This window comes from Rana temporaria, chromosome 11 (assembly GCF_905171775.1).
Source record: "Rana temporaria chromosome 11, aRanTem1.1, whole genome shotgun sequence".
NCBI lineage: Eukaryota > Metazoa > Chordata > Amphibia > Anura > Ranidae > Rana > Rana temporaria.
In genome coordinates this window covers 6,989,494-7,006,091 of record NC_053499.1, presented here as the reverse complement: position 1 = coordinate 7,006,091, position 16,598 = coordinate 6,989,494, and the positions used below count along the sequence as shown (strand labels likewise).

The following is a 16,598-nucleotide window of genomic DNA, read 5'->3' as shown; positions in this document are numbered from 1 at the left end:
ACAGCCCTCTTCCTGTTTCCTTATACAGCCCACTTCCCGTTTCCTTATACAGCCCACTTCATGTTTCTTTATACATCTCACTTCCTGTTTCCTTATACAGCCCACTTTCTGTTTCAGTATACAGCCCACTTCCTGTTTCCTTATACTGCCCACTTCCTGTTTCCTTTTAAGCCCACTTCCTGTTTCCTTATACAGCCCACTTCCCGTTTCCTTATACAGCCCACTTCCTGTTCCCTTATACAGCCCACTTCCTGTTTCTTGTCTGGTCATTATTCTAGGCTTATGACATCATGGGTGGAGACCAGGTGTTGCCCAAAGAAAAAAAAATTGAACTCACCATAGTGTAAATCATGTAAGACAATGTTTAATAAGGTAAAAAAAGATACAATTACAGAAGTAGGAAGTAAAAACAGCAAGGTAAAAGCCGGCCGGCTTGCGAATGCCCGCTCGTTCGGATACACAGCGCGACGACGTCAGCACGTCACTCTTCCCGACGCGCGTTTCGTCATATACTGACGTCGTCCCGGGGCCTTTTTGGCTACCTGCTGGAGGTGTGCCTCTGTGTGTCTGTGTAAATCCAGGAAGTGAACAGGTAGCAGCTTCAGCTTGCCCACAGTTAAAATGGCTGCAGCCAGACTCAGTGGAGGGAGATTTCTGCAGCATATTTGGCAAATACAGAATCCCAGTCTATATAAAATAATATGCAAAATGGTTGGAGGGAAGCTTCAGAATGGCAAAGATGTTTTTATTACAAATGATGTGAGCCGACTGCAGTTCCTCTTTAAATTCTCTGCCATCGATCGCTTGCCAATTGCTGATGAGAAATCTTGAATGAAATCTGTAAGGCCTCATTCACGTGTGGCTAGGGGGCAGTTCAGAGCAATTTAAAGGAAAGCTCCTCATATTTATATACTTGGTTCTGTCCTTTATTTTTATTTTTTACTGTCTATGGGATTTTTGAAAAGGCAGTCATGTGATCACCTTTATTTATCTTTCTTAGCTTTCCCACTTCTAATTGGTCGAAGATCTTCTCATGTGACAAGAGATGGCTCTCCCACTGCTCTCAGTTCTCCAGACGATGAGGTAAGAGGGCGGGGCATAGAGGGATATACCTTTTTATAAAGCGATCAATGAAGAGTAGGGGGTGATAAAAAAATAAACACATCTACTCATATTTGTTACAGTTCTTGACTGTGCTCACAATTGTCTGACACAGATTAGCCCCTGCTGCAGTCTCTCACCTTGTGGCTTGCTATAAAGCTAAAATGTTGCTGTCTGATCAGTGGGAGGAGACTGAGGAAATTCACGTATGCTTAATACCTTGTGAACCATAAAAATTACTTCTCCTTCTCCCCCTTCTCCTTCTTGTCCTAGTCCTCCTTCTCCCTCTCCTTCTTCTCTTTTTTCCCTTCCTCTCCTCCTCCTTTTTTCCCCTTCTACTTATACTTCTCCTTCTCCTTCTTCTTCTTTTGCTTCTCCCTCTACTTTTCCACCTTCTCCCACCTCTTCTCCTCCTCCTTCTTTTCCTTCTTCTCTTTCTCCTCGTTCTTCTCCTCCCTTTTCTCCTCCTGCTCTTTCTCCTTCACCTTTTCCTTCTCCTTTTCCTTCTTCTCCTCCTCCTCCTCCTCCTCCTTCTTTTTCTTCTCCCTCTGCTTCTCCTCCTTCACCTTCTTCTTCTCCCTTTTCTCATTATTCTCCTTCTCCCTTTTCTCGTTATTCTCCTTCTCCCTTTTCTCCTTCTTCTCCTGCTATTTCTCCTTCTCCATTTCCTTCTCCCCCTTTTTCTCCTTCTCCTTTTCTTTCTTCTACTTTTCCTCCTCTTACTTGTCCTTCTCTTTCTCCCTCTCATCATTTTCCTTTTTCTCCTTCTGCTTCACTCTCTCCTCCTTCTTCATCTACTTCTCCTTCTTCGCTTTTTCTTCTCCTCCTTCTTGTCCTTCTCCTTCTTTGCCCTTTTCTCTTACCTCTCCTCCTTTTTTTCATTCTTCTTCTTTTCCTTCTCCTTATTCTCCATTTTTTTCTACTTCTACCACTGGTCCTTCTCCTCCTTCTCCTTGTCCTTCTTCTTCTTGTACTTGTCCTTCTCCTTGTTATTCTCTTATCTGCTCCTTCTCCTTCTCCTCGTTTTTCTCCTTTTCCTCCTCATTTTTCTCCTTTTCCTCCTCCTTCTCCTCCTCTTTCTCCTTCTCCTCCTCCTTCTCCTCCTCCTTCTCCTTCTCTTTCTCCTTCTTCCCCTTCTTCTCCTTCTCCTTCTCCTTCTCCTCCTCCTTCTCCTCCTTCTTCTCCTTCTCCTCCTCCTTCTTCTCCTCCTTCGCCCTTTTTTCTTCCTTCTCCTCCTTTGTTTCATTCTTCTACTTTTTCTTCTCTTCATTCTTTCTTTCATTTTTTTTCTACTTCTACCCCTCATCCTTCTCCTTCTCCTTGTCCTTCTTCTCCTTGTCCTTGTCCTCCTTCTCCTCCTTCTCCTTCTGCTTCTCCCTCTCCTTGTCCTTCTTCTGCTTGTACTTGTCCTTCTCCTTGATCTTCTCTTTTTCCTCCTCCTTCTCCTCCTCCTCCGTCTCCTTCTCTTAATTTTTCTCCTTTTCCTCCTCTTCCTCCTCCTCCTCCTCCTTCTCCTCCTCCTTCTCCTTCTCCTCCTTCTCATTCTCCTCCTCCTCCTTCTCCTTCTTCTCCTCCTCCTTCTCCTCCTCCTCCTCCTTCTCCTTCTCCTCCTCCTTCGCCCCCTTTTCTCTTCCTTCTCCTCCTTTGTTTCATTCTTCTACTTTTCCTTCTCCTCATTTTCCCTTTCCTTTTTTTTTCTACTTCTACCCCTCGACCTTCTCCTTCTCCTTGTCCTTGTCCTCCTTCTCCTTCTGCTTCTCCTCCTTCTCCTTGTCCTTCTCCTTGTCCTTCTTCTGCTTGTACTTGTCCTTGTCCTTGTTTTTCTCTTTTTCCTCCTCCTCCTCCTTCTCCTCCTTCTCCTTCTCCTTCTCCTCCTCCTTCTCCTTCTCCTTCTCCTCTTTCTCCTTCTCCTTCTCCTCCTCCTCCTTCGCCCTTTTCTATTCCTTATCCTCCTTTGTTTCATTCTTCTACCTTTCCTTCTCCTCATTCTCCCTTTCCTTTTTTTTTCTACTTCTAGCCGTTTTCCCCCTTGTCCTTCTCCTTCTCTATGTCCTCCTTCTCCTTCTCCTCCTCCTCCTTCTCCTTCTCCATCTCCTTCTTCTCCACCTTGTAGAGTATAATGATGTAGGAGGCCATTTTGATGCTCATATTGGTATTTAACTGTCTTTCTTACGCAGGTGTTTAACAACAATATTCCAGAACATTTTCTACAGCCTCATCTTGCTGGCCAGAGTTATAAAGCTCCCGGGGAGGATTACCCGGACATACCGTCTTATGTTCCTCATTACAAAGCTTTGTCCAGCAACCATGTGGCCCCAAAACACAGCGACTATGGGGCACCTAGAACTTTGTATCCAAATTCCACTTATCAGTATCCCAACAACCCATTGGAGAACCCTTCGGAGTATTTCACCGACCACCGTGATGTTTTTGAAAAAGAAGAGCGAAAGGATGAAAGGAACAAGCAGGACCTGCAACGCCATGAGCCAAACAAGCTGGCAAACCCAACGTTAAAAAAGTTAGTCCTTTCCAACGAGGAAAAATCGAACCTTCTAGACTGGAATTCAGCCAACCCCAGGCAAACCCAAAACTTTCATGAGCAACCCTCTTATGTCAACCACGACCCAGGAGGGGAGGCGGAGAGCAAGCCAAAGTCGGCATTCTCCATCTTGTCTAGCGCCATAAAAAGGTCCTTCTTGCGTTCGGTCGGCTCTACTTCTGAGAGCCCAAAACCAGCTGCTAAACCCAAGCCGGCAACGCCGACAAACTATTTTGATATTCCCAGTACGTTCTTCAGAAGGAGCTTTAGCAATTCAGACCCCCAAACCGACCCTCATGATACCGAAATGAACTTTTTGTCTTACCGCTCCTCCACACCTCGAGGTGATTCCAGAACGTCTAAAGAGGGTCCATCTTGGAATTCTTCTCAGAGATCCAACATTTCTTCTAAAGTGGAAGACATGCCGAAAATGTTGGAGAGGTTCACCCTCAGAGAGAACGACCGAAACGGCGCCATTTCAGATATACCTTTCCGGAACAGGAAAGACTCAATTTTTTCGTCTTTGAGGTCGATCACCAGGCCCTCCGAAAATCCTTCAAGTGCATTTTCCAATGACTCTTGGTATGTTCCATGGGCCATTCGGAGGAAGGCCAATGAAAAAGAAGCGGAGGAGAGACCCCGGGCCAGTTCAGTGGCGGCTTCAAGTCTGCTTTCTGTTCCTCACCCAGGTGAGTGAATGTTAGAGGGAATGTACAGCTTTGTGTTTTATGTAAAAAACACCTTGTACTCTCCACCCCCCTTCCCCTGAGCCCCCGTTTTACTTACCAGAGCCCCGAATCTCCGTGGGCGCGATCCCACATCTTTAGCTCAATATCTTAACGGCTCCTCATTGGATAGATTGGTAGCAACACAACCATTGGCTCCCGCTGCTGTCAATCAAATCCAGTGACGCGGCTGCCGGGGGCGGGGCCGAGTTATACACTCGGCGGCTATAGACACCAAGGCCCAGATCCACGAAGAAGTTACGTCGGCGTATCTATTGATACGCCGCGTAACTTCTAGGATGCTCCGGCGTATCTTTATTTTGTATCCACAAAACAATATACGCCTGAAGCTGGGCTAGATCCGACTGACGTACGTCTTAGTACGCCGTCGGATCTAAGGTGCATATTTACGCTGGCCGTTAGGTGGCGCTTCCGTTGATTTCCGCGTTGAGTATGCAAATTAGCTAGATACGCCAATCCACAAACGTACGTCCGCCCGACGCATTTTTTTACGTTGTTTACGTAAGGCTTTTTTCGGCGTAACGTTACCCCTGCTCTATGAGGCGTACGCAATGTTAAGTATGGAAGTCGGGCCAGCGTAGAATTTTCCGTTGTGTACGTCGTTTGCGTAAAACGTTCGCTAATAGGGCTTTGCGTAAATTACGTTCACGTCGAAAGCATTGACTATTTGCGACGTGATTTCGAGCATGCGCACTGGGATACCCCAACGGACGGCGCATGCGCCGTTCAAAAAAAACTTCATTTTCGTGGGGTCAAGTTGAATTTACATAAAACACGCCCACATCTTAGTCATTTAAATTCCGCGCCCTTACGCCGACACATTTACACTACGCCGCCGTAACTTACGGCGCAAATTCTTTGTGGATACGGAAAATACGCTGTAAGTTACGGCGGCGTAGTGTATCTGAGATACGCTACGCCGGCCTTATATATGCGCCGAGGTACGTGGATCTGGCCCCGAGTGTATAACACGGGAGCGTGCCCCTCAAGGTAACCCCCTTGGGAGAGAGCTTCCCAGAGGGGGTTAGCTCTTGCGGGGAGGAGCCGAGACAGCCGCCGTGGGACCCCAGAAGAGGAGGATCGGGGCCACTCTGTGCAAAACGAACTGCACAGTGGACGTAAGTATGATATGTTTCTTTTTTTTTTTTTATGAAACTTCAGTGTCCCTTTAAGACTAAAAACTACTGAATATCTTTTAAATTGAAAGTAGACTTTCACTGCCAGGGCCATTTTTGTATTTTTTTTTAGACACGTTTAAAAAAATATATTTTTGGCCTGAAAATTTGTTAACCTCCCCCCCCCCCACACATGATATATTTTCTGAAAGCATATACCCTAGAGCAGGGCCCTCCTCCCATCCAGGTGATCCATTTATTTCAAGTATTTAAAAAAAAAAAAACATTTTGTGCCAAAGCCGTAAAAAACATTTGGAAACACTGAGTTCCCGTTGTGGACCTTGGCCTGTACTGACCGGGTACACGTGTGTTCCTATTGGTGCCCTTGACTTCCGCTAGTCCTCCATAAGCAGCACATGAATGGGGGGGCATTAGTGGGCTTTGTAGGCGCTCCAGTCCTATCTGTGCGGATGATCGGTGTCAGGAGGTGGCTGTGTCTGTATATTGTCATAAACAATTAATAACTTCTCCTTTCTGCAAACCGACATTGTTAGGCTGAGTGCTTCTAAAACAAAGCGCAGCGGCCTTGCCCCGCCGACCTCGCCGCTAAAGACTATTATTTACATGTGCAAGTAAAAGGGCATCGAGACGCCGGAATATTCCACCGCGGTGAAAGAGATAAGGCGATTTGTAAATGGCTCCTATGGTAACTGACTGTGTTAATGATCATCATCATCATTTATTACCAAGTGTTACCGGGATCCATTTCTATCAATTTCTCTTCCTTTCTATTATATATCTATTTCTATTTCCATCAATCTATCTCTATTTATATTCTCTCTATCTATCTAATATGTATTTATTATTTTCTATTATCTATCTATCTATCTTTATTTATATTAATTATCTATTATCTAATTTTTTCTTTTTTTCTCTTCTATATTTATATCTATCTATTTAAATTATTTTCTTTCTTTCTTTCTTTCTTTCTTTCTTTCTTTCTTCCTTTTTTTCTTTCTTTCTTTCTTTCTTTATTTATTTCTTTCTTTCTTTCTTTATTTATTTCTTCTATCAATCAATGTATCAGTCTATCTATCTAATTTATCTATCTGCAGTATCTATCTATCCCTATTTATATTCATTCTTTCTTTCATCTATCTATCCTATCTTTTTATATTTCCTATTTCTTTTTTTCTGTCTCTATCTATCTATCTATCTATCTATCTATCTATCTATCTATCTATCTATCTATCTATCTATCTATCTATCTATCTATCTATCTATCTATCTTTTTCTTTCATCTATCAATCTATTCATCAGTCTATCTATCTCTATTTATATTCCTTCTTTCTTTTTTTCTTTTGTTCTTTCTTTCATCTATCTATCTATCCTATCTTTTTATATTTTCTATTTCTTTCTTTCTTTCTTTCTTTCTTTCTATCTCTATTTATATTATCTATCTCTATGTTTTTCTTTCGTTCTTTTTTCTTTCTTTCTATATTTTTTCTTTCTTTCTTTCTATCTATCTCTATTTCTATTATATCGATCTATCTTTCATTCTTTCCTTCTTTCTGTCTCTATTTTTTTTCATTCTTTCTTTGTCTTTTCTTTCTTTCTATATTTTCTCTCTTTCTTTTTTTTTCTTTCTCTCTCTCTTTCTTTCTTTCTTTCTCTCTCTCTCTTTTTTCTTTCTAGCCATCTCTATATATTTTTTTTTCTTTCTTTCTTTCTTTCTATCTTTCTTTCTTTCTTTCTTTCGACGTGAACGTAATTTACGCAAAGCCCTATTCGCGAACGATTTACGCAAACAACGTAAACAGCGGAAAATTAGATGCTGTCCCGGCGTCCATACTTAACATTGCGTACGCCTCATAGAGGCAGGGGTAACGTTACACTGAAAAAAGCCTTACGTAAACTACGTAAAAAAATGCGCCGGGCGGACGTACGTTTGTGGATCGCCGTATCTAGCTCATTTGCATACTCTACATGGAAATCAATGGAAGCGCCACCTAGCGGCCAGCGTAAATATGCACCTTAGATCCGACGGCGTACTAAGACGTACGTCAGTCGGATCGAGCACACATTCAGTCGTATCTTGTTTTGTGGATACAACACAAAGATACGACGGGGCATCGTAGAAATTACGCGGCGTATCAATAGATACAGCGCCGTAAGTTCTTTGTGGATCTGGGCCTATATTTCTTTCTTTCGTTCTTTCTTTCATCTATCCAATCTTTTTATATTTTCCCTGTTTTTTTTTTCTTTCTTTCTCTATTTCTTTTTCTTTCTAATTTTCTATTTTTTTTCTTTATTTTTTTTAGATTCTCTTTCTTTCTTTCTTTCTGTCTTTCTTTCTTTCTTTCTTTCTTTCTTTCTTTCTTTCTTTCTTTCTTTCTTTCTTTCATCTGTTTATATTTTCTAAATCTATCTATCTATCTATCTATCTATCTATCTATCTATCTATCTATCTATCTATCTATCTTTTGTTATTTTCTATTCTAGTATAGCTTTGTTTGTCTTTTATATTGCAACCCTTGGTCAGGGAAGGGATTAGATGCGTTTTCAGGTTTGTTTTTGCTGTCTGTGTCCCCGCTGGGTACACGCTGCCTCATTTCCTGTCCTGGGGACACCCTGATAATCACCGTCACTGGAACAATTTGCCCAGCAAGGAAACAGACAGCAATAAAAACCCGGCAGTGGCTCTATCCCTTCCTTCCTCTGGCGTTGGGCTTTAACTGTCACCAAGCCTGCGCACACTGGCCCAGATTCAAGAAGCACTTGCGCCCGCGCAACCATAGGTTGCGCGGCGCAAGGGCTTACTTGCTCCGGTGTAACGAGTGCTCCTGATTCAGGAACCTCGTTACACCGACTGCAGCCTAGGATATGACAGACATAAGCCTCCTTATGCCTTCACATCCCAGGCTGCATTCTTGCGTTGGCCGCTAGGGGGCGCGGCCTTTGTGATCGGCGTATAGTATGCAAATTGCATACTACCACCGATTCACAAAAGTTGCGCGGGCCCCGTTTCCGTACGGCCACTTTAGCTAATAGCAGGCGCAACCAATGCTAAAGTATAGCTGCGCTTCCCGCTCGCGACGTTCAAATTTTACGTCGTTTACGTAAGTGAACCGTGAATGGCGCTGGACGCCATTCACGTTCACTTAGAAGCAAATGACGTCCTTGCGACGTCATTTGCCGCAATGCACGTCGGGAAAGTTTCCCGACGGAGCATGCGCTGTTCGCTTGGCGCGGGAGCGCGCCTAATTTAAATGATTCCCACCCCCGGCGGGATCATTTACATTAGACGCCCTTACGCAGGGCTATTTAGCATATCGCCCGCGCAATTTACGGAGCAACTGCTCCGTGAATCGCGGGCAAAGCGCAATATTTGCGTGGGCGCAGAGAAAAATTTTTGCTCTTTGCCCACGCAAATATTGCGCGATTCTACCTGAATCTGGGCCACAGTTGACACTTGCTGAAGCCATGCACTGTAGGCCTTCATGAAGTTCTAATGAAGAATGTCTCTTCATCAAAATCTGAGGACTTGAGTAGAAAAGAGCAGCATCCTAATGTTTTATGGTAAATAATGAGCTAAAGAGATACATTATATCCTACACCAATCAGAAATCACCTTTCATAGGTCTTGCTGCATTAGCTGAATTCTTATTGGCTGCTTATGACCACAGCGCCCCCCTATGTCCTTTCCAGTATGTTATTCACAAAGTGTATTTGTGTTTTAGACACCCTGACGCCCCAGGCCCGGGACGCTGAACAGATGTCACATCGCGGGCCGCGTTCCAGGCGCAAAAAGACTCGGAAGACTAATTTTTCCAAGAGCTGGCGAGCGTTTCCACCATCATTTATTAGAATAAAAAAAAAAAAGTATACATCGCAAACCTTGAAACATCCATTTTTAATTGGAGACGGAGCCCTTAAGTGCATTCATGCGCTGTCACCCCGGCTAATTGCTGTTTACAGATAGAAACCGCGCCAGCGCCTTGTCTGCCGTGTCTCGGATACACACAGAGCCGGGATTGTCAGGAACAGGGGCCCCCGGGAGCCTGGACGGGAGCCAGGCATAAAACAGCCCCTAGGGCCCAGGGTGGTGGAGATGTACGGCAGCCGGTGCCAGGTGTTCCGAAATCCATTCTGCGTCTAAATTGACAATCACATTTTTTTTTTATTGTTTCAGAAATGAAAAACAGAGTGGCAAAAAGTGAGAATTACTCAAGTTCCTCCGAAGATGATTTACCGTATGCACGCTCCTCACCTTTTAAGGTAACCCTTTCCTAAACTCCGCCCCCCCCCCACCGGTACTAGTTTTCAGCAGCTGACCAATAGGAATGCACAAAAAATTTTGAAAGAAGCTGCTGTCCTGCCTGGATCTATGAAAATCCTGCTGAATCTGACCACCTTATACACTTTGTTACACCACCCCCCAGGGCTGGCCCAAGACATGGTGCTGCCTGGGTCCAAGAATGAAATGCCACCCCCCCCCCCCCCCAAAAAAAAATCATACTGTAATTGCAGCTCTTTGACCCTTTTTCTTACTGTATTGTATGTTATATTCTGGTCTATAATTGTGGCCCCAATTTCATGAGGGACAGCATGGTGTCTTCGTGCTCCTCTGCCTCTTCCCCCTATTCCACCACCATGCACCCTTACTCCTCCTCTTCTAGTTCTTCCTCTTCCTCGAGCAGGCAGTTGCCCTCGTTCATTTACTTGGCCAGGTGCCTCCATGTTCAGAAATTGTACTGGTCCTGCATGGTCAAGCTCTATATACCCTGTTTCCCCAAAAATAAGACCTACCCTGAAAATAAGACCTAGCGTTATTTTCCAGGAAGGCTGCAATAAAAGCCCTACCCCGAAAATAAGCCCTAGTTAAAAATGCTTGTAAAATCCTATAATCCACTATATTACAGTAGTTTATAATGTACAATGTGTGTGTTTCTGTAATATAATTGAAGGGAAGAGAGCTGCGGCGGGTAACGGAAGTGCAGAGCGGCGCTATAACAAATGTATTTGGCACAATTATATTACAGAAACGCACACATTGTACATTATATAATACTGTAATAGAGTGGATTATAGGATTGTACAAGCATTTTAACTCAGTTCACACTGGGGATTTCTGACAGGCAGGGAGGGAGAGGGGGGGGCAGAAACAGCACATTACATGGTAAGACCTACCCTGAAAATAAGCCCTACTGTGTCCTTTGTTGGCATATATAATATAAGACCCGGGCTTATTTTCGGGGAAACGCGGTATACATGTTTGGCAGCATTCACAGTCATGGACAGCACCTGTCGGGTAACTAAACATAGCCAAACAGGAAGTGAGAGGAAATCTATGCAATTTACTGTAAGGGAGTCCATTCCCCCCTCCCCCAGGCTCTAAGAACTAGTGTCCCACTCAAAAATTTCAGGGCGGGTCTTAAACAGAAAGGGGTGTGGCCTTGACAGGAAGGGGTTGGTCATATTTTATTTAGGGGTGCAGGAGTTTAGTCAGGCCTAGGGCAGCACAAAACCTAAAAACACTACTGATTCATGGTTTTATGTTCCTGAATAATTTTGACAATTGAACAGACTATTGTGCATGTGATGACTTAAACGATGAAATGACGCTGACACGTTATGGAGAGAACAACCATTAGACTGAGAATTGACAATCAGTTTAGATCAACAAGATCTGTTCATTTGGAAATTGTGCTAAATGTAGGCTACTTGTATTTAATCATTTGAAAGATGTACTGAGACATTGAGACGTGTACTGAGACATTTGCAATTTAAAGAAATGAATGAGAAATTCAATTCAGTTGTGAACAATTAGCCAAGTGGTTTGGAGATTTGTCGGTGTTGTTTTGAGAATGTCATTTCTGTTTCAAGAAATGAGCCAAAACAATGGAGAAAAACTGTAATATTATTTCTTATACAGACACTTATAGGTAGATTCACAAAGAGTTAGGCCGGCTTATCAGTAGATAAGCCGACCTAACTCTGAATCTACGCCGGCGTTTGTTTAAGTGTATTCTCAAACAGAGATACACTTAAACAAACTAAGATAGGCCGGCTTGTGCCGTTCTATCTTAGCTTGCAATGTTTCTGTTGTCCGCTAGATGGCGTTTCCATTGCGGCCGGCGTAGATTATGTAAATGAGGGGATACGCCGATTCGCGAACGTACGCCAGGCCTACACCGTCGCATTACGTCATTTCCGTATGAGGTGGAATAACAATGTTAAGTATGGCCGCCGTTCCCGCCGCGAGGTTCGAATTTTTTACGTCGTTTGCGTAAGTCGTCCGCGAATCGGGAGTTACGTCGTTTACGTACACGTCGAAATCAATAGGCCCATACGGCCTACTTAGCCGCAATGCGCACTGGGAAATGTAGTCGCCCGGCGCATGCGCAGTGTCAAAAAACGTCAAAAAACTTGAGGTCAAGCCTCATTTCCATACAACACGCCCCCCTTCAAGTCATTTGAATTAGGCGCCCTTACGCCCGCTCGTTTTAGGCTACACCGCCGTAGATTAACAGGTAAGTGGTTTGAGAATCACTACTAGCCTAACTAATTTACGGCGGTGTAGCCTAAAAAGGCTAGGCTAGGCCGTCCTAAATTTAGGCCATTGTATGTGAATCTACCTAAAAATTCTTTAACCTTCCTCTTCTTACAGAATTCCCCAGTTTCTAAACAGAGGAGGAGGATGGAGAGAGATGCCAGACTGAGAGCCAAACAGGAAGAGCTGAAGAGACTGCACAAGGCTCAGGTGAGACATAGAAGAGTGACGGCAGAAAACGACCAAGAGGTCCATTACATCTGCCACTTAGGAGCTCCTTCCTCCTGCTGGTGACCCCTCTAATCATACAGTATAAAGATCTATATAGGGGAATCGGGACCTCCTTCCTCCTGATGGTGGTGACCCATCTAGTGATGAAAAGATCTATATAGAAGAATCAGGACCTCTTTTCTTAACTTTCCTCCTGCTAATTCCTTGTTTTCTTGGTCTAAGTATCATATTGAAATTCCTTCCCCCTTGAACCCCATTCACACCCTTCATTCATTTAAAGGTTTCAGTCATGTCTCCCCCTTTCCCTTCCTTCCTGTAGACTTTACATATTGAGTTCCAGAAGTCTCTCCTGATATGTTTCGTCCCTCAGACCTTTCACAATTTTTGTTGTTCTTCCTCCTGCTGGTGACCTCTTTAGTGATATAAAGATCTATATAGAGGACTCAGGGGCTCATTCCTCCTGCTGGTGACCCCTCGAGTGATTATAAAGATCATTATAGAGGAATCAGGACCTCCTTTTTTTTTAACTTTCCTCCTGCTAATTTGAGGTAATGTCCTCGTTTTCTTGATCTGAGTATCATATTGAAATTCCTTCCCCCCCTTGAACCTCATTTACACCTTTCATTAATTTAAAGGTTTCAGTCATGTCCCCCCCTTTCCCTTCTTCTTGTAGACTTTACATATTGAGTTCCAGAAGTCTCTCCTGATATGTTTCGTCCCTCAGACCTTTCACCATTTTTGCTGCCCTTCTCTTTGGCTTGTTCTTATCAATATCTTTTTGTAAGTGAGATATCCAGAACTGGATACAGTATTCTAAATGTAGTCTAACTAAAGGTCTAAATAGAGGAATCAGGACCTCCTTCCTCCTGCTGGTGATCCCTCTAGTGATATAAAGATCTATATAGAGGAATCAGGACCTCCTTCGTCCTGCTGGTGATCCTTCTAGTGATATAAAGATCTATATAGAGGAATCAGGACCTCCTTCCTCCTGCTGGTGATCCCTCCAGTGATAAAAAGATCTATATCGTGGAATCTGAACCTCTTTCCTCCTGCTGATAACCCTTCTAGTGATTTAAAGATCTATATAGAGGAATCAGAAGCCCATTCCTCCTGCTGGTGACCCCTCTAGTGATATAAAGATCTATATAGAGGAATCAGGACCTCTTTTTTGAACTTTCCTCCTGCTAATTTAAGGTCATGATCTGAGTATCATATTGAAATTCCATCCCTCTTGAACCTCATTCACACCCTTCATTAATGTAAAGTTTTCAGTCATGTCTCCCCCTTTCCCTTCCTTCCTGTAGACTTTACATATTGAGTCCCAGAAGTCTCTCCTGATATGTTTCATCCCTCAGACCTCAAGGTCTAAATAGAGGAATCAGGACCTCCTTCGTACTTCTGGTGATCCCTCTAGTGATATAAAGATCTCTATAGAGGAATCAGGACCTCCTTCCTCCTGATGGTGATCCCTCTAATGATATAAAGATCTATATAGTGGAATCTGAACCTCTTTCCTCCTGCTGATTACCCTTCTAGTGATGTAAAGATCTCTATAGAGGAATCAGGACCTCTTTTTTGAACTTTCCTCCTGCTAATTTGAGGTCATGATCTGAGTATCATATTGAAATTCCATCCCTCTTGAACCTAATTCACACCCATCATTAATGTAAAGGTTTCAGTCATGTCTTCCCCTTTCCCTTCCTTCCTGTAGACTTTAGATATTGAGTTCCAGAAGTCTCTCCTGATATGTTTCGTCCCTCAGACCTCAAGGTCTAAATAGAGGAATCAGGACCTCCTTCGTACTGCTGGTGACCCTTCTAGTGATATAAAGATCTATATAGAGGAATCAGGACCTCTTTCCTCCTGCTGATGAAGGTGGATGGAGGGGTGGGGGTGTGTAGTCAGTCTCAGAGTTCATGGACAGGTCAGGTAGTTGAGATTCACTGCAGGCTTGAGAAAGAGGAGTCTCTTTCTTCGGACACCTATTATCACGATGGGCACTGATGATCTTTACCGGTTTATGGTAATTGTTTTAAACTTCTTGGGAAAAATGTTTTATTTGTTTTTGGATTCTCATTTCCACCTGGCACAAGGCGGTAATAATCCGACCCGCACTGTTAATGGAGGTCTTTGCATGTCTCAGTCATTTCACGGTAGGCTAGAAGAGATGCGAAGGTTATTTTTGCCGGGTCTCTGGTCGAAGGTATAAGCTGTGTCTGCTTGGCACAAACAGGCATTAAGCCGGTCCAGGAGGCGCAGTGTGAATAACATGAAATACCCGGAGCTGGCACAGGGAATGGTGGGGGGGGGGGAGCAGAGCCGTGATCGGAAAAGCTTCAAGATTAACAAATGAAGTGACTTCCTCTAGTCTGCCATACATCACCCGGAGAGCGCCGTATGACCCAAGCTGGCAGAATGCACGTCTATGGCATGGAGCTGAGCAGCATCGCACCATGTCACCAGACCATTCATCGCAACAACGTCCCTCCCATATGATCATGTCTGCATTTTATATTTATTATGATTTATTTATCAGTAAAAGTCTCCCTGGTGTGAACATCCGAAAGCCCTGAGACTACCGCTGGGTGCCGCCATCTTGGATGGTCCAAATGAGACTTGGAGTGTCAAGTGACTCTCTATAGAAACCGTCACTTAGAGGTGTAGTGTGGTCCAGTCAGTTCTATGTGGACTACCAGTGCAGGTGTCACCCCCTCCCCCCCATCCTTTCTCTGATGGAGACACTTGATGTAAAGGGGGCACTCTGATGGGGACACCTGATGTAAAGGGACACTCTGATGGGGACACGTGATGTAAGGAGGCACTCTGATGGGGACATCTGGTGTAAGGGGACACTCTGATGGAGACACCTGATGTAAGGAGGCACCCTGATGGGGACACCTGATGTAAGGAGGCACCCTGATGGGGACACCTGATGTAAAGGGGCACTCTGATGGGGACACCTGATGTAAAGGGACACTCTGATGGGGACATGTGACGTAAGGAGGCACTCTGATGGGGACATCTGGTGTAAGGGGACACTCTGATGGAGACACCTGATGTAAGGAGGCACTCTGATAAGGACACCTGATGTAAGGAGGCACCCTGATGGGGACACCTGATGTAAGAGGGCGCTCTGATGGGGACACCTGATGTAAAAGGGCGCTCTGATGGGGACATCTGATGTAAGGAGGCACTCTGATGGGGACACCTTATGTAAGGAGGCACTCTGATGGGGACACCTGATGTAAGGGGGCACTCTGATGGGGACACCGGATGTAAGAGGGCGCTCTGATGGGGACATCTGTTGTAAGGAGGCACTCTGATGGGGACACCTTATGTAAGGAGGCACTCTGATGGGGACACCTGATGTAAGGGGGCACTCTGATGGGGACACCGGATGTAAGAGGACACTCTGATGGGGACACCTGATGTAAGGGGGCCACTTTGATGGGGACATCTGATGTAAGGGGGGCACTCTGATGGGGACACCTGATGTAAGGGGGCCACTTTGATGGGGACATCTGATGTAAGGGGGGCACTCTGATGGGGACACCTGATGTAAAGGGGCACTCTGATGGGGGCACCTGATGTAAGGGGGCCACTTTGATGGAGACACCTGATGTAAGGAGGCACTCTGATGGAGACACGTGACGTAAGGGGGGCACTCTGATGGAGACACCTGATGTAAGGAGGCACTCTGATGATGACACCTGATGTAAGGGGGCACTCTGATGGGGACACCGGATGTAAGAGGGCGCTCTGATGGGGACACCTGATGTAAGGGGGCACTCTGATGGGGACACCTGATGTAAGGGGGCACTCTGATGGGGACACCTGATATTAGGGGGCACTCTGATGGGGACACCTGATGTAAGGGGGCACTCTGATGGGGACACCTGATGTAAGGGGGCCACTTTGATGGGGACATCTGATGTAAGGGGGCACTCTCATGGGGACACCTGATGTAAGGGGGCACTCTGATGGGGTGACATAGTTCAAACATAAGATCAGAATCTCTGCTTTAATTCAATACCCCTACTGCCTGCCCTATAGAATTCCTCTTCACCTTTCTAAAAGGTTATATAGGGGGGGGGGTGAGTGGAGGGGCAGAGGAGCTGGGCCAATAGACAGTAATTGTAGGGTGGTGAGGGGAGGAACTAAGGAGCTGGGCCAGCAGACAGTAATTGTAGGGTGGTAAGGGGAGGGGCTGAGGAGCTGGGCCAGCAGACAGTAATTGTAGAGGGTGGTAAGGGGAGGGGCTAAGGAGCTGGGCCAACAGACAGTAATTGTAGAGGGTGGTAAGGGGAGGGGCT

At 44.8% G+C, this 16,598-nt stretch overlaps 1 protein-coding gene across 8 annotated transcripts in view; it reads left to right on the top strand.

Annotated features, from left to right (window-relative positions):
* LOC120916987 (F-actin-monooxygenase MICAL2-like) overlaps positions 1–16,598 on the top strand; it is a 300,525-nt gene that overhangs the window by 260,136 nt on the left and 23,791 nt on the right. For all 8 annotated transcript variants that reach the window (XM_040327945.1, XM_040327950.1, XM_040327949.1 and 5 more), the window contains 4 exons: positions 1,001–1,083; positions 3,279–4,329; positions 9,694–9,779; positions 12,172–12,264. In XM_040327945.1, the coding sequence (XP_040183879.1) occupies positions 1,001–1,083; positions 3,279–4,329; positions 9,694–9,779; positions 12,172–12,264 (1,313 nt within the window). The remainder of the gene's footprint in view (positions 1–1,000; positions 1,084–3,278; positions 4,330–9,693; positions 9,780–12,171; positions 12,265–16,598) is intronic.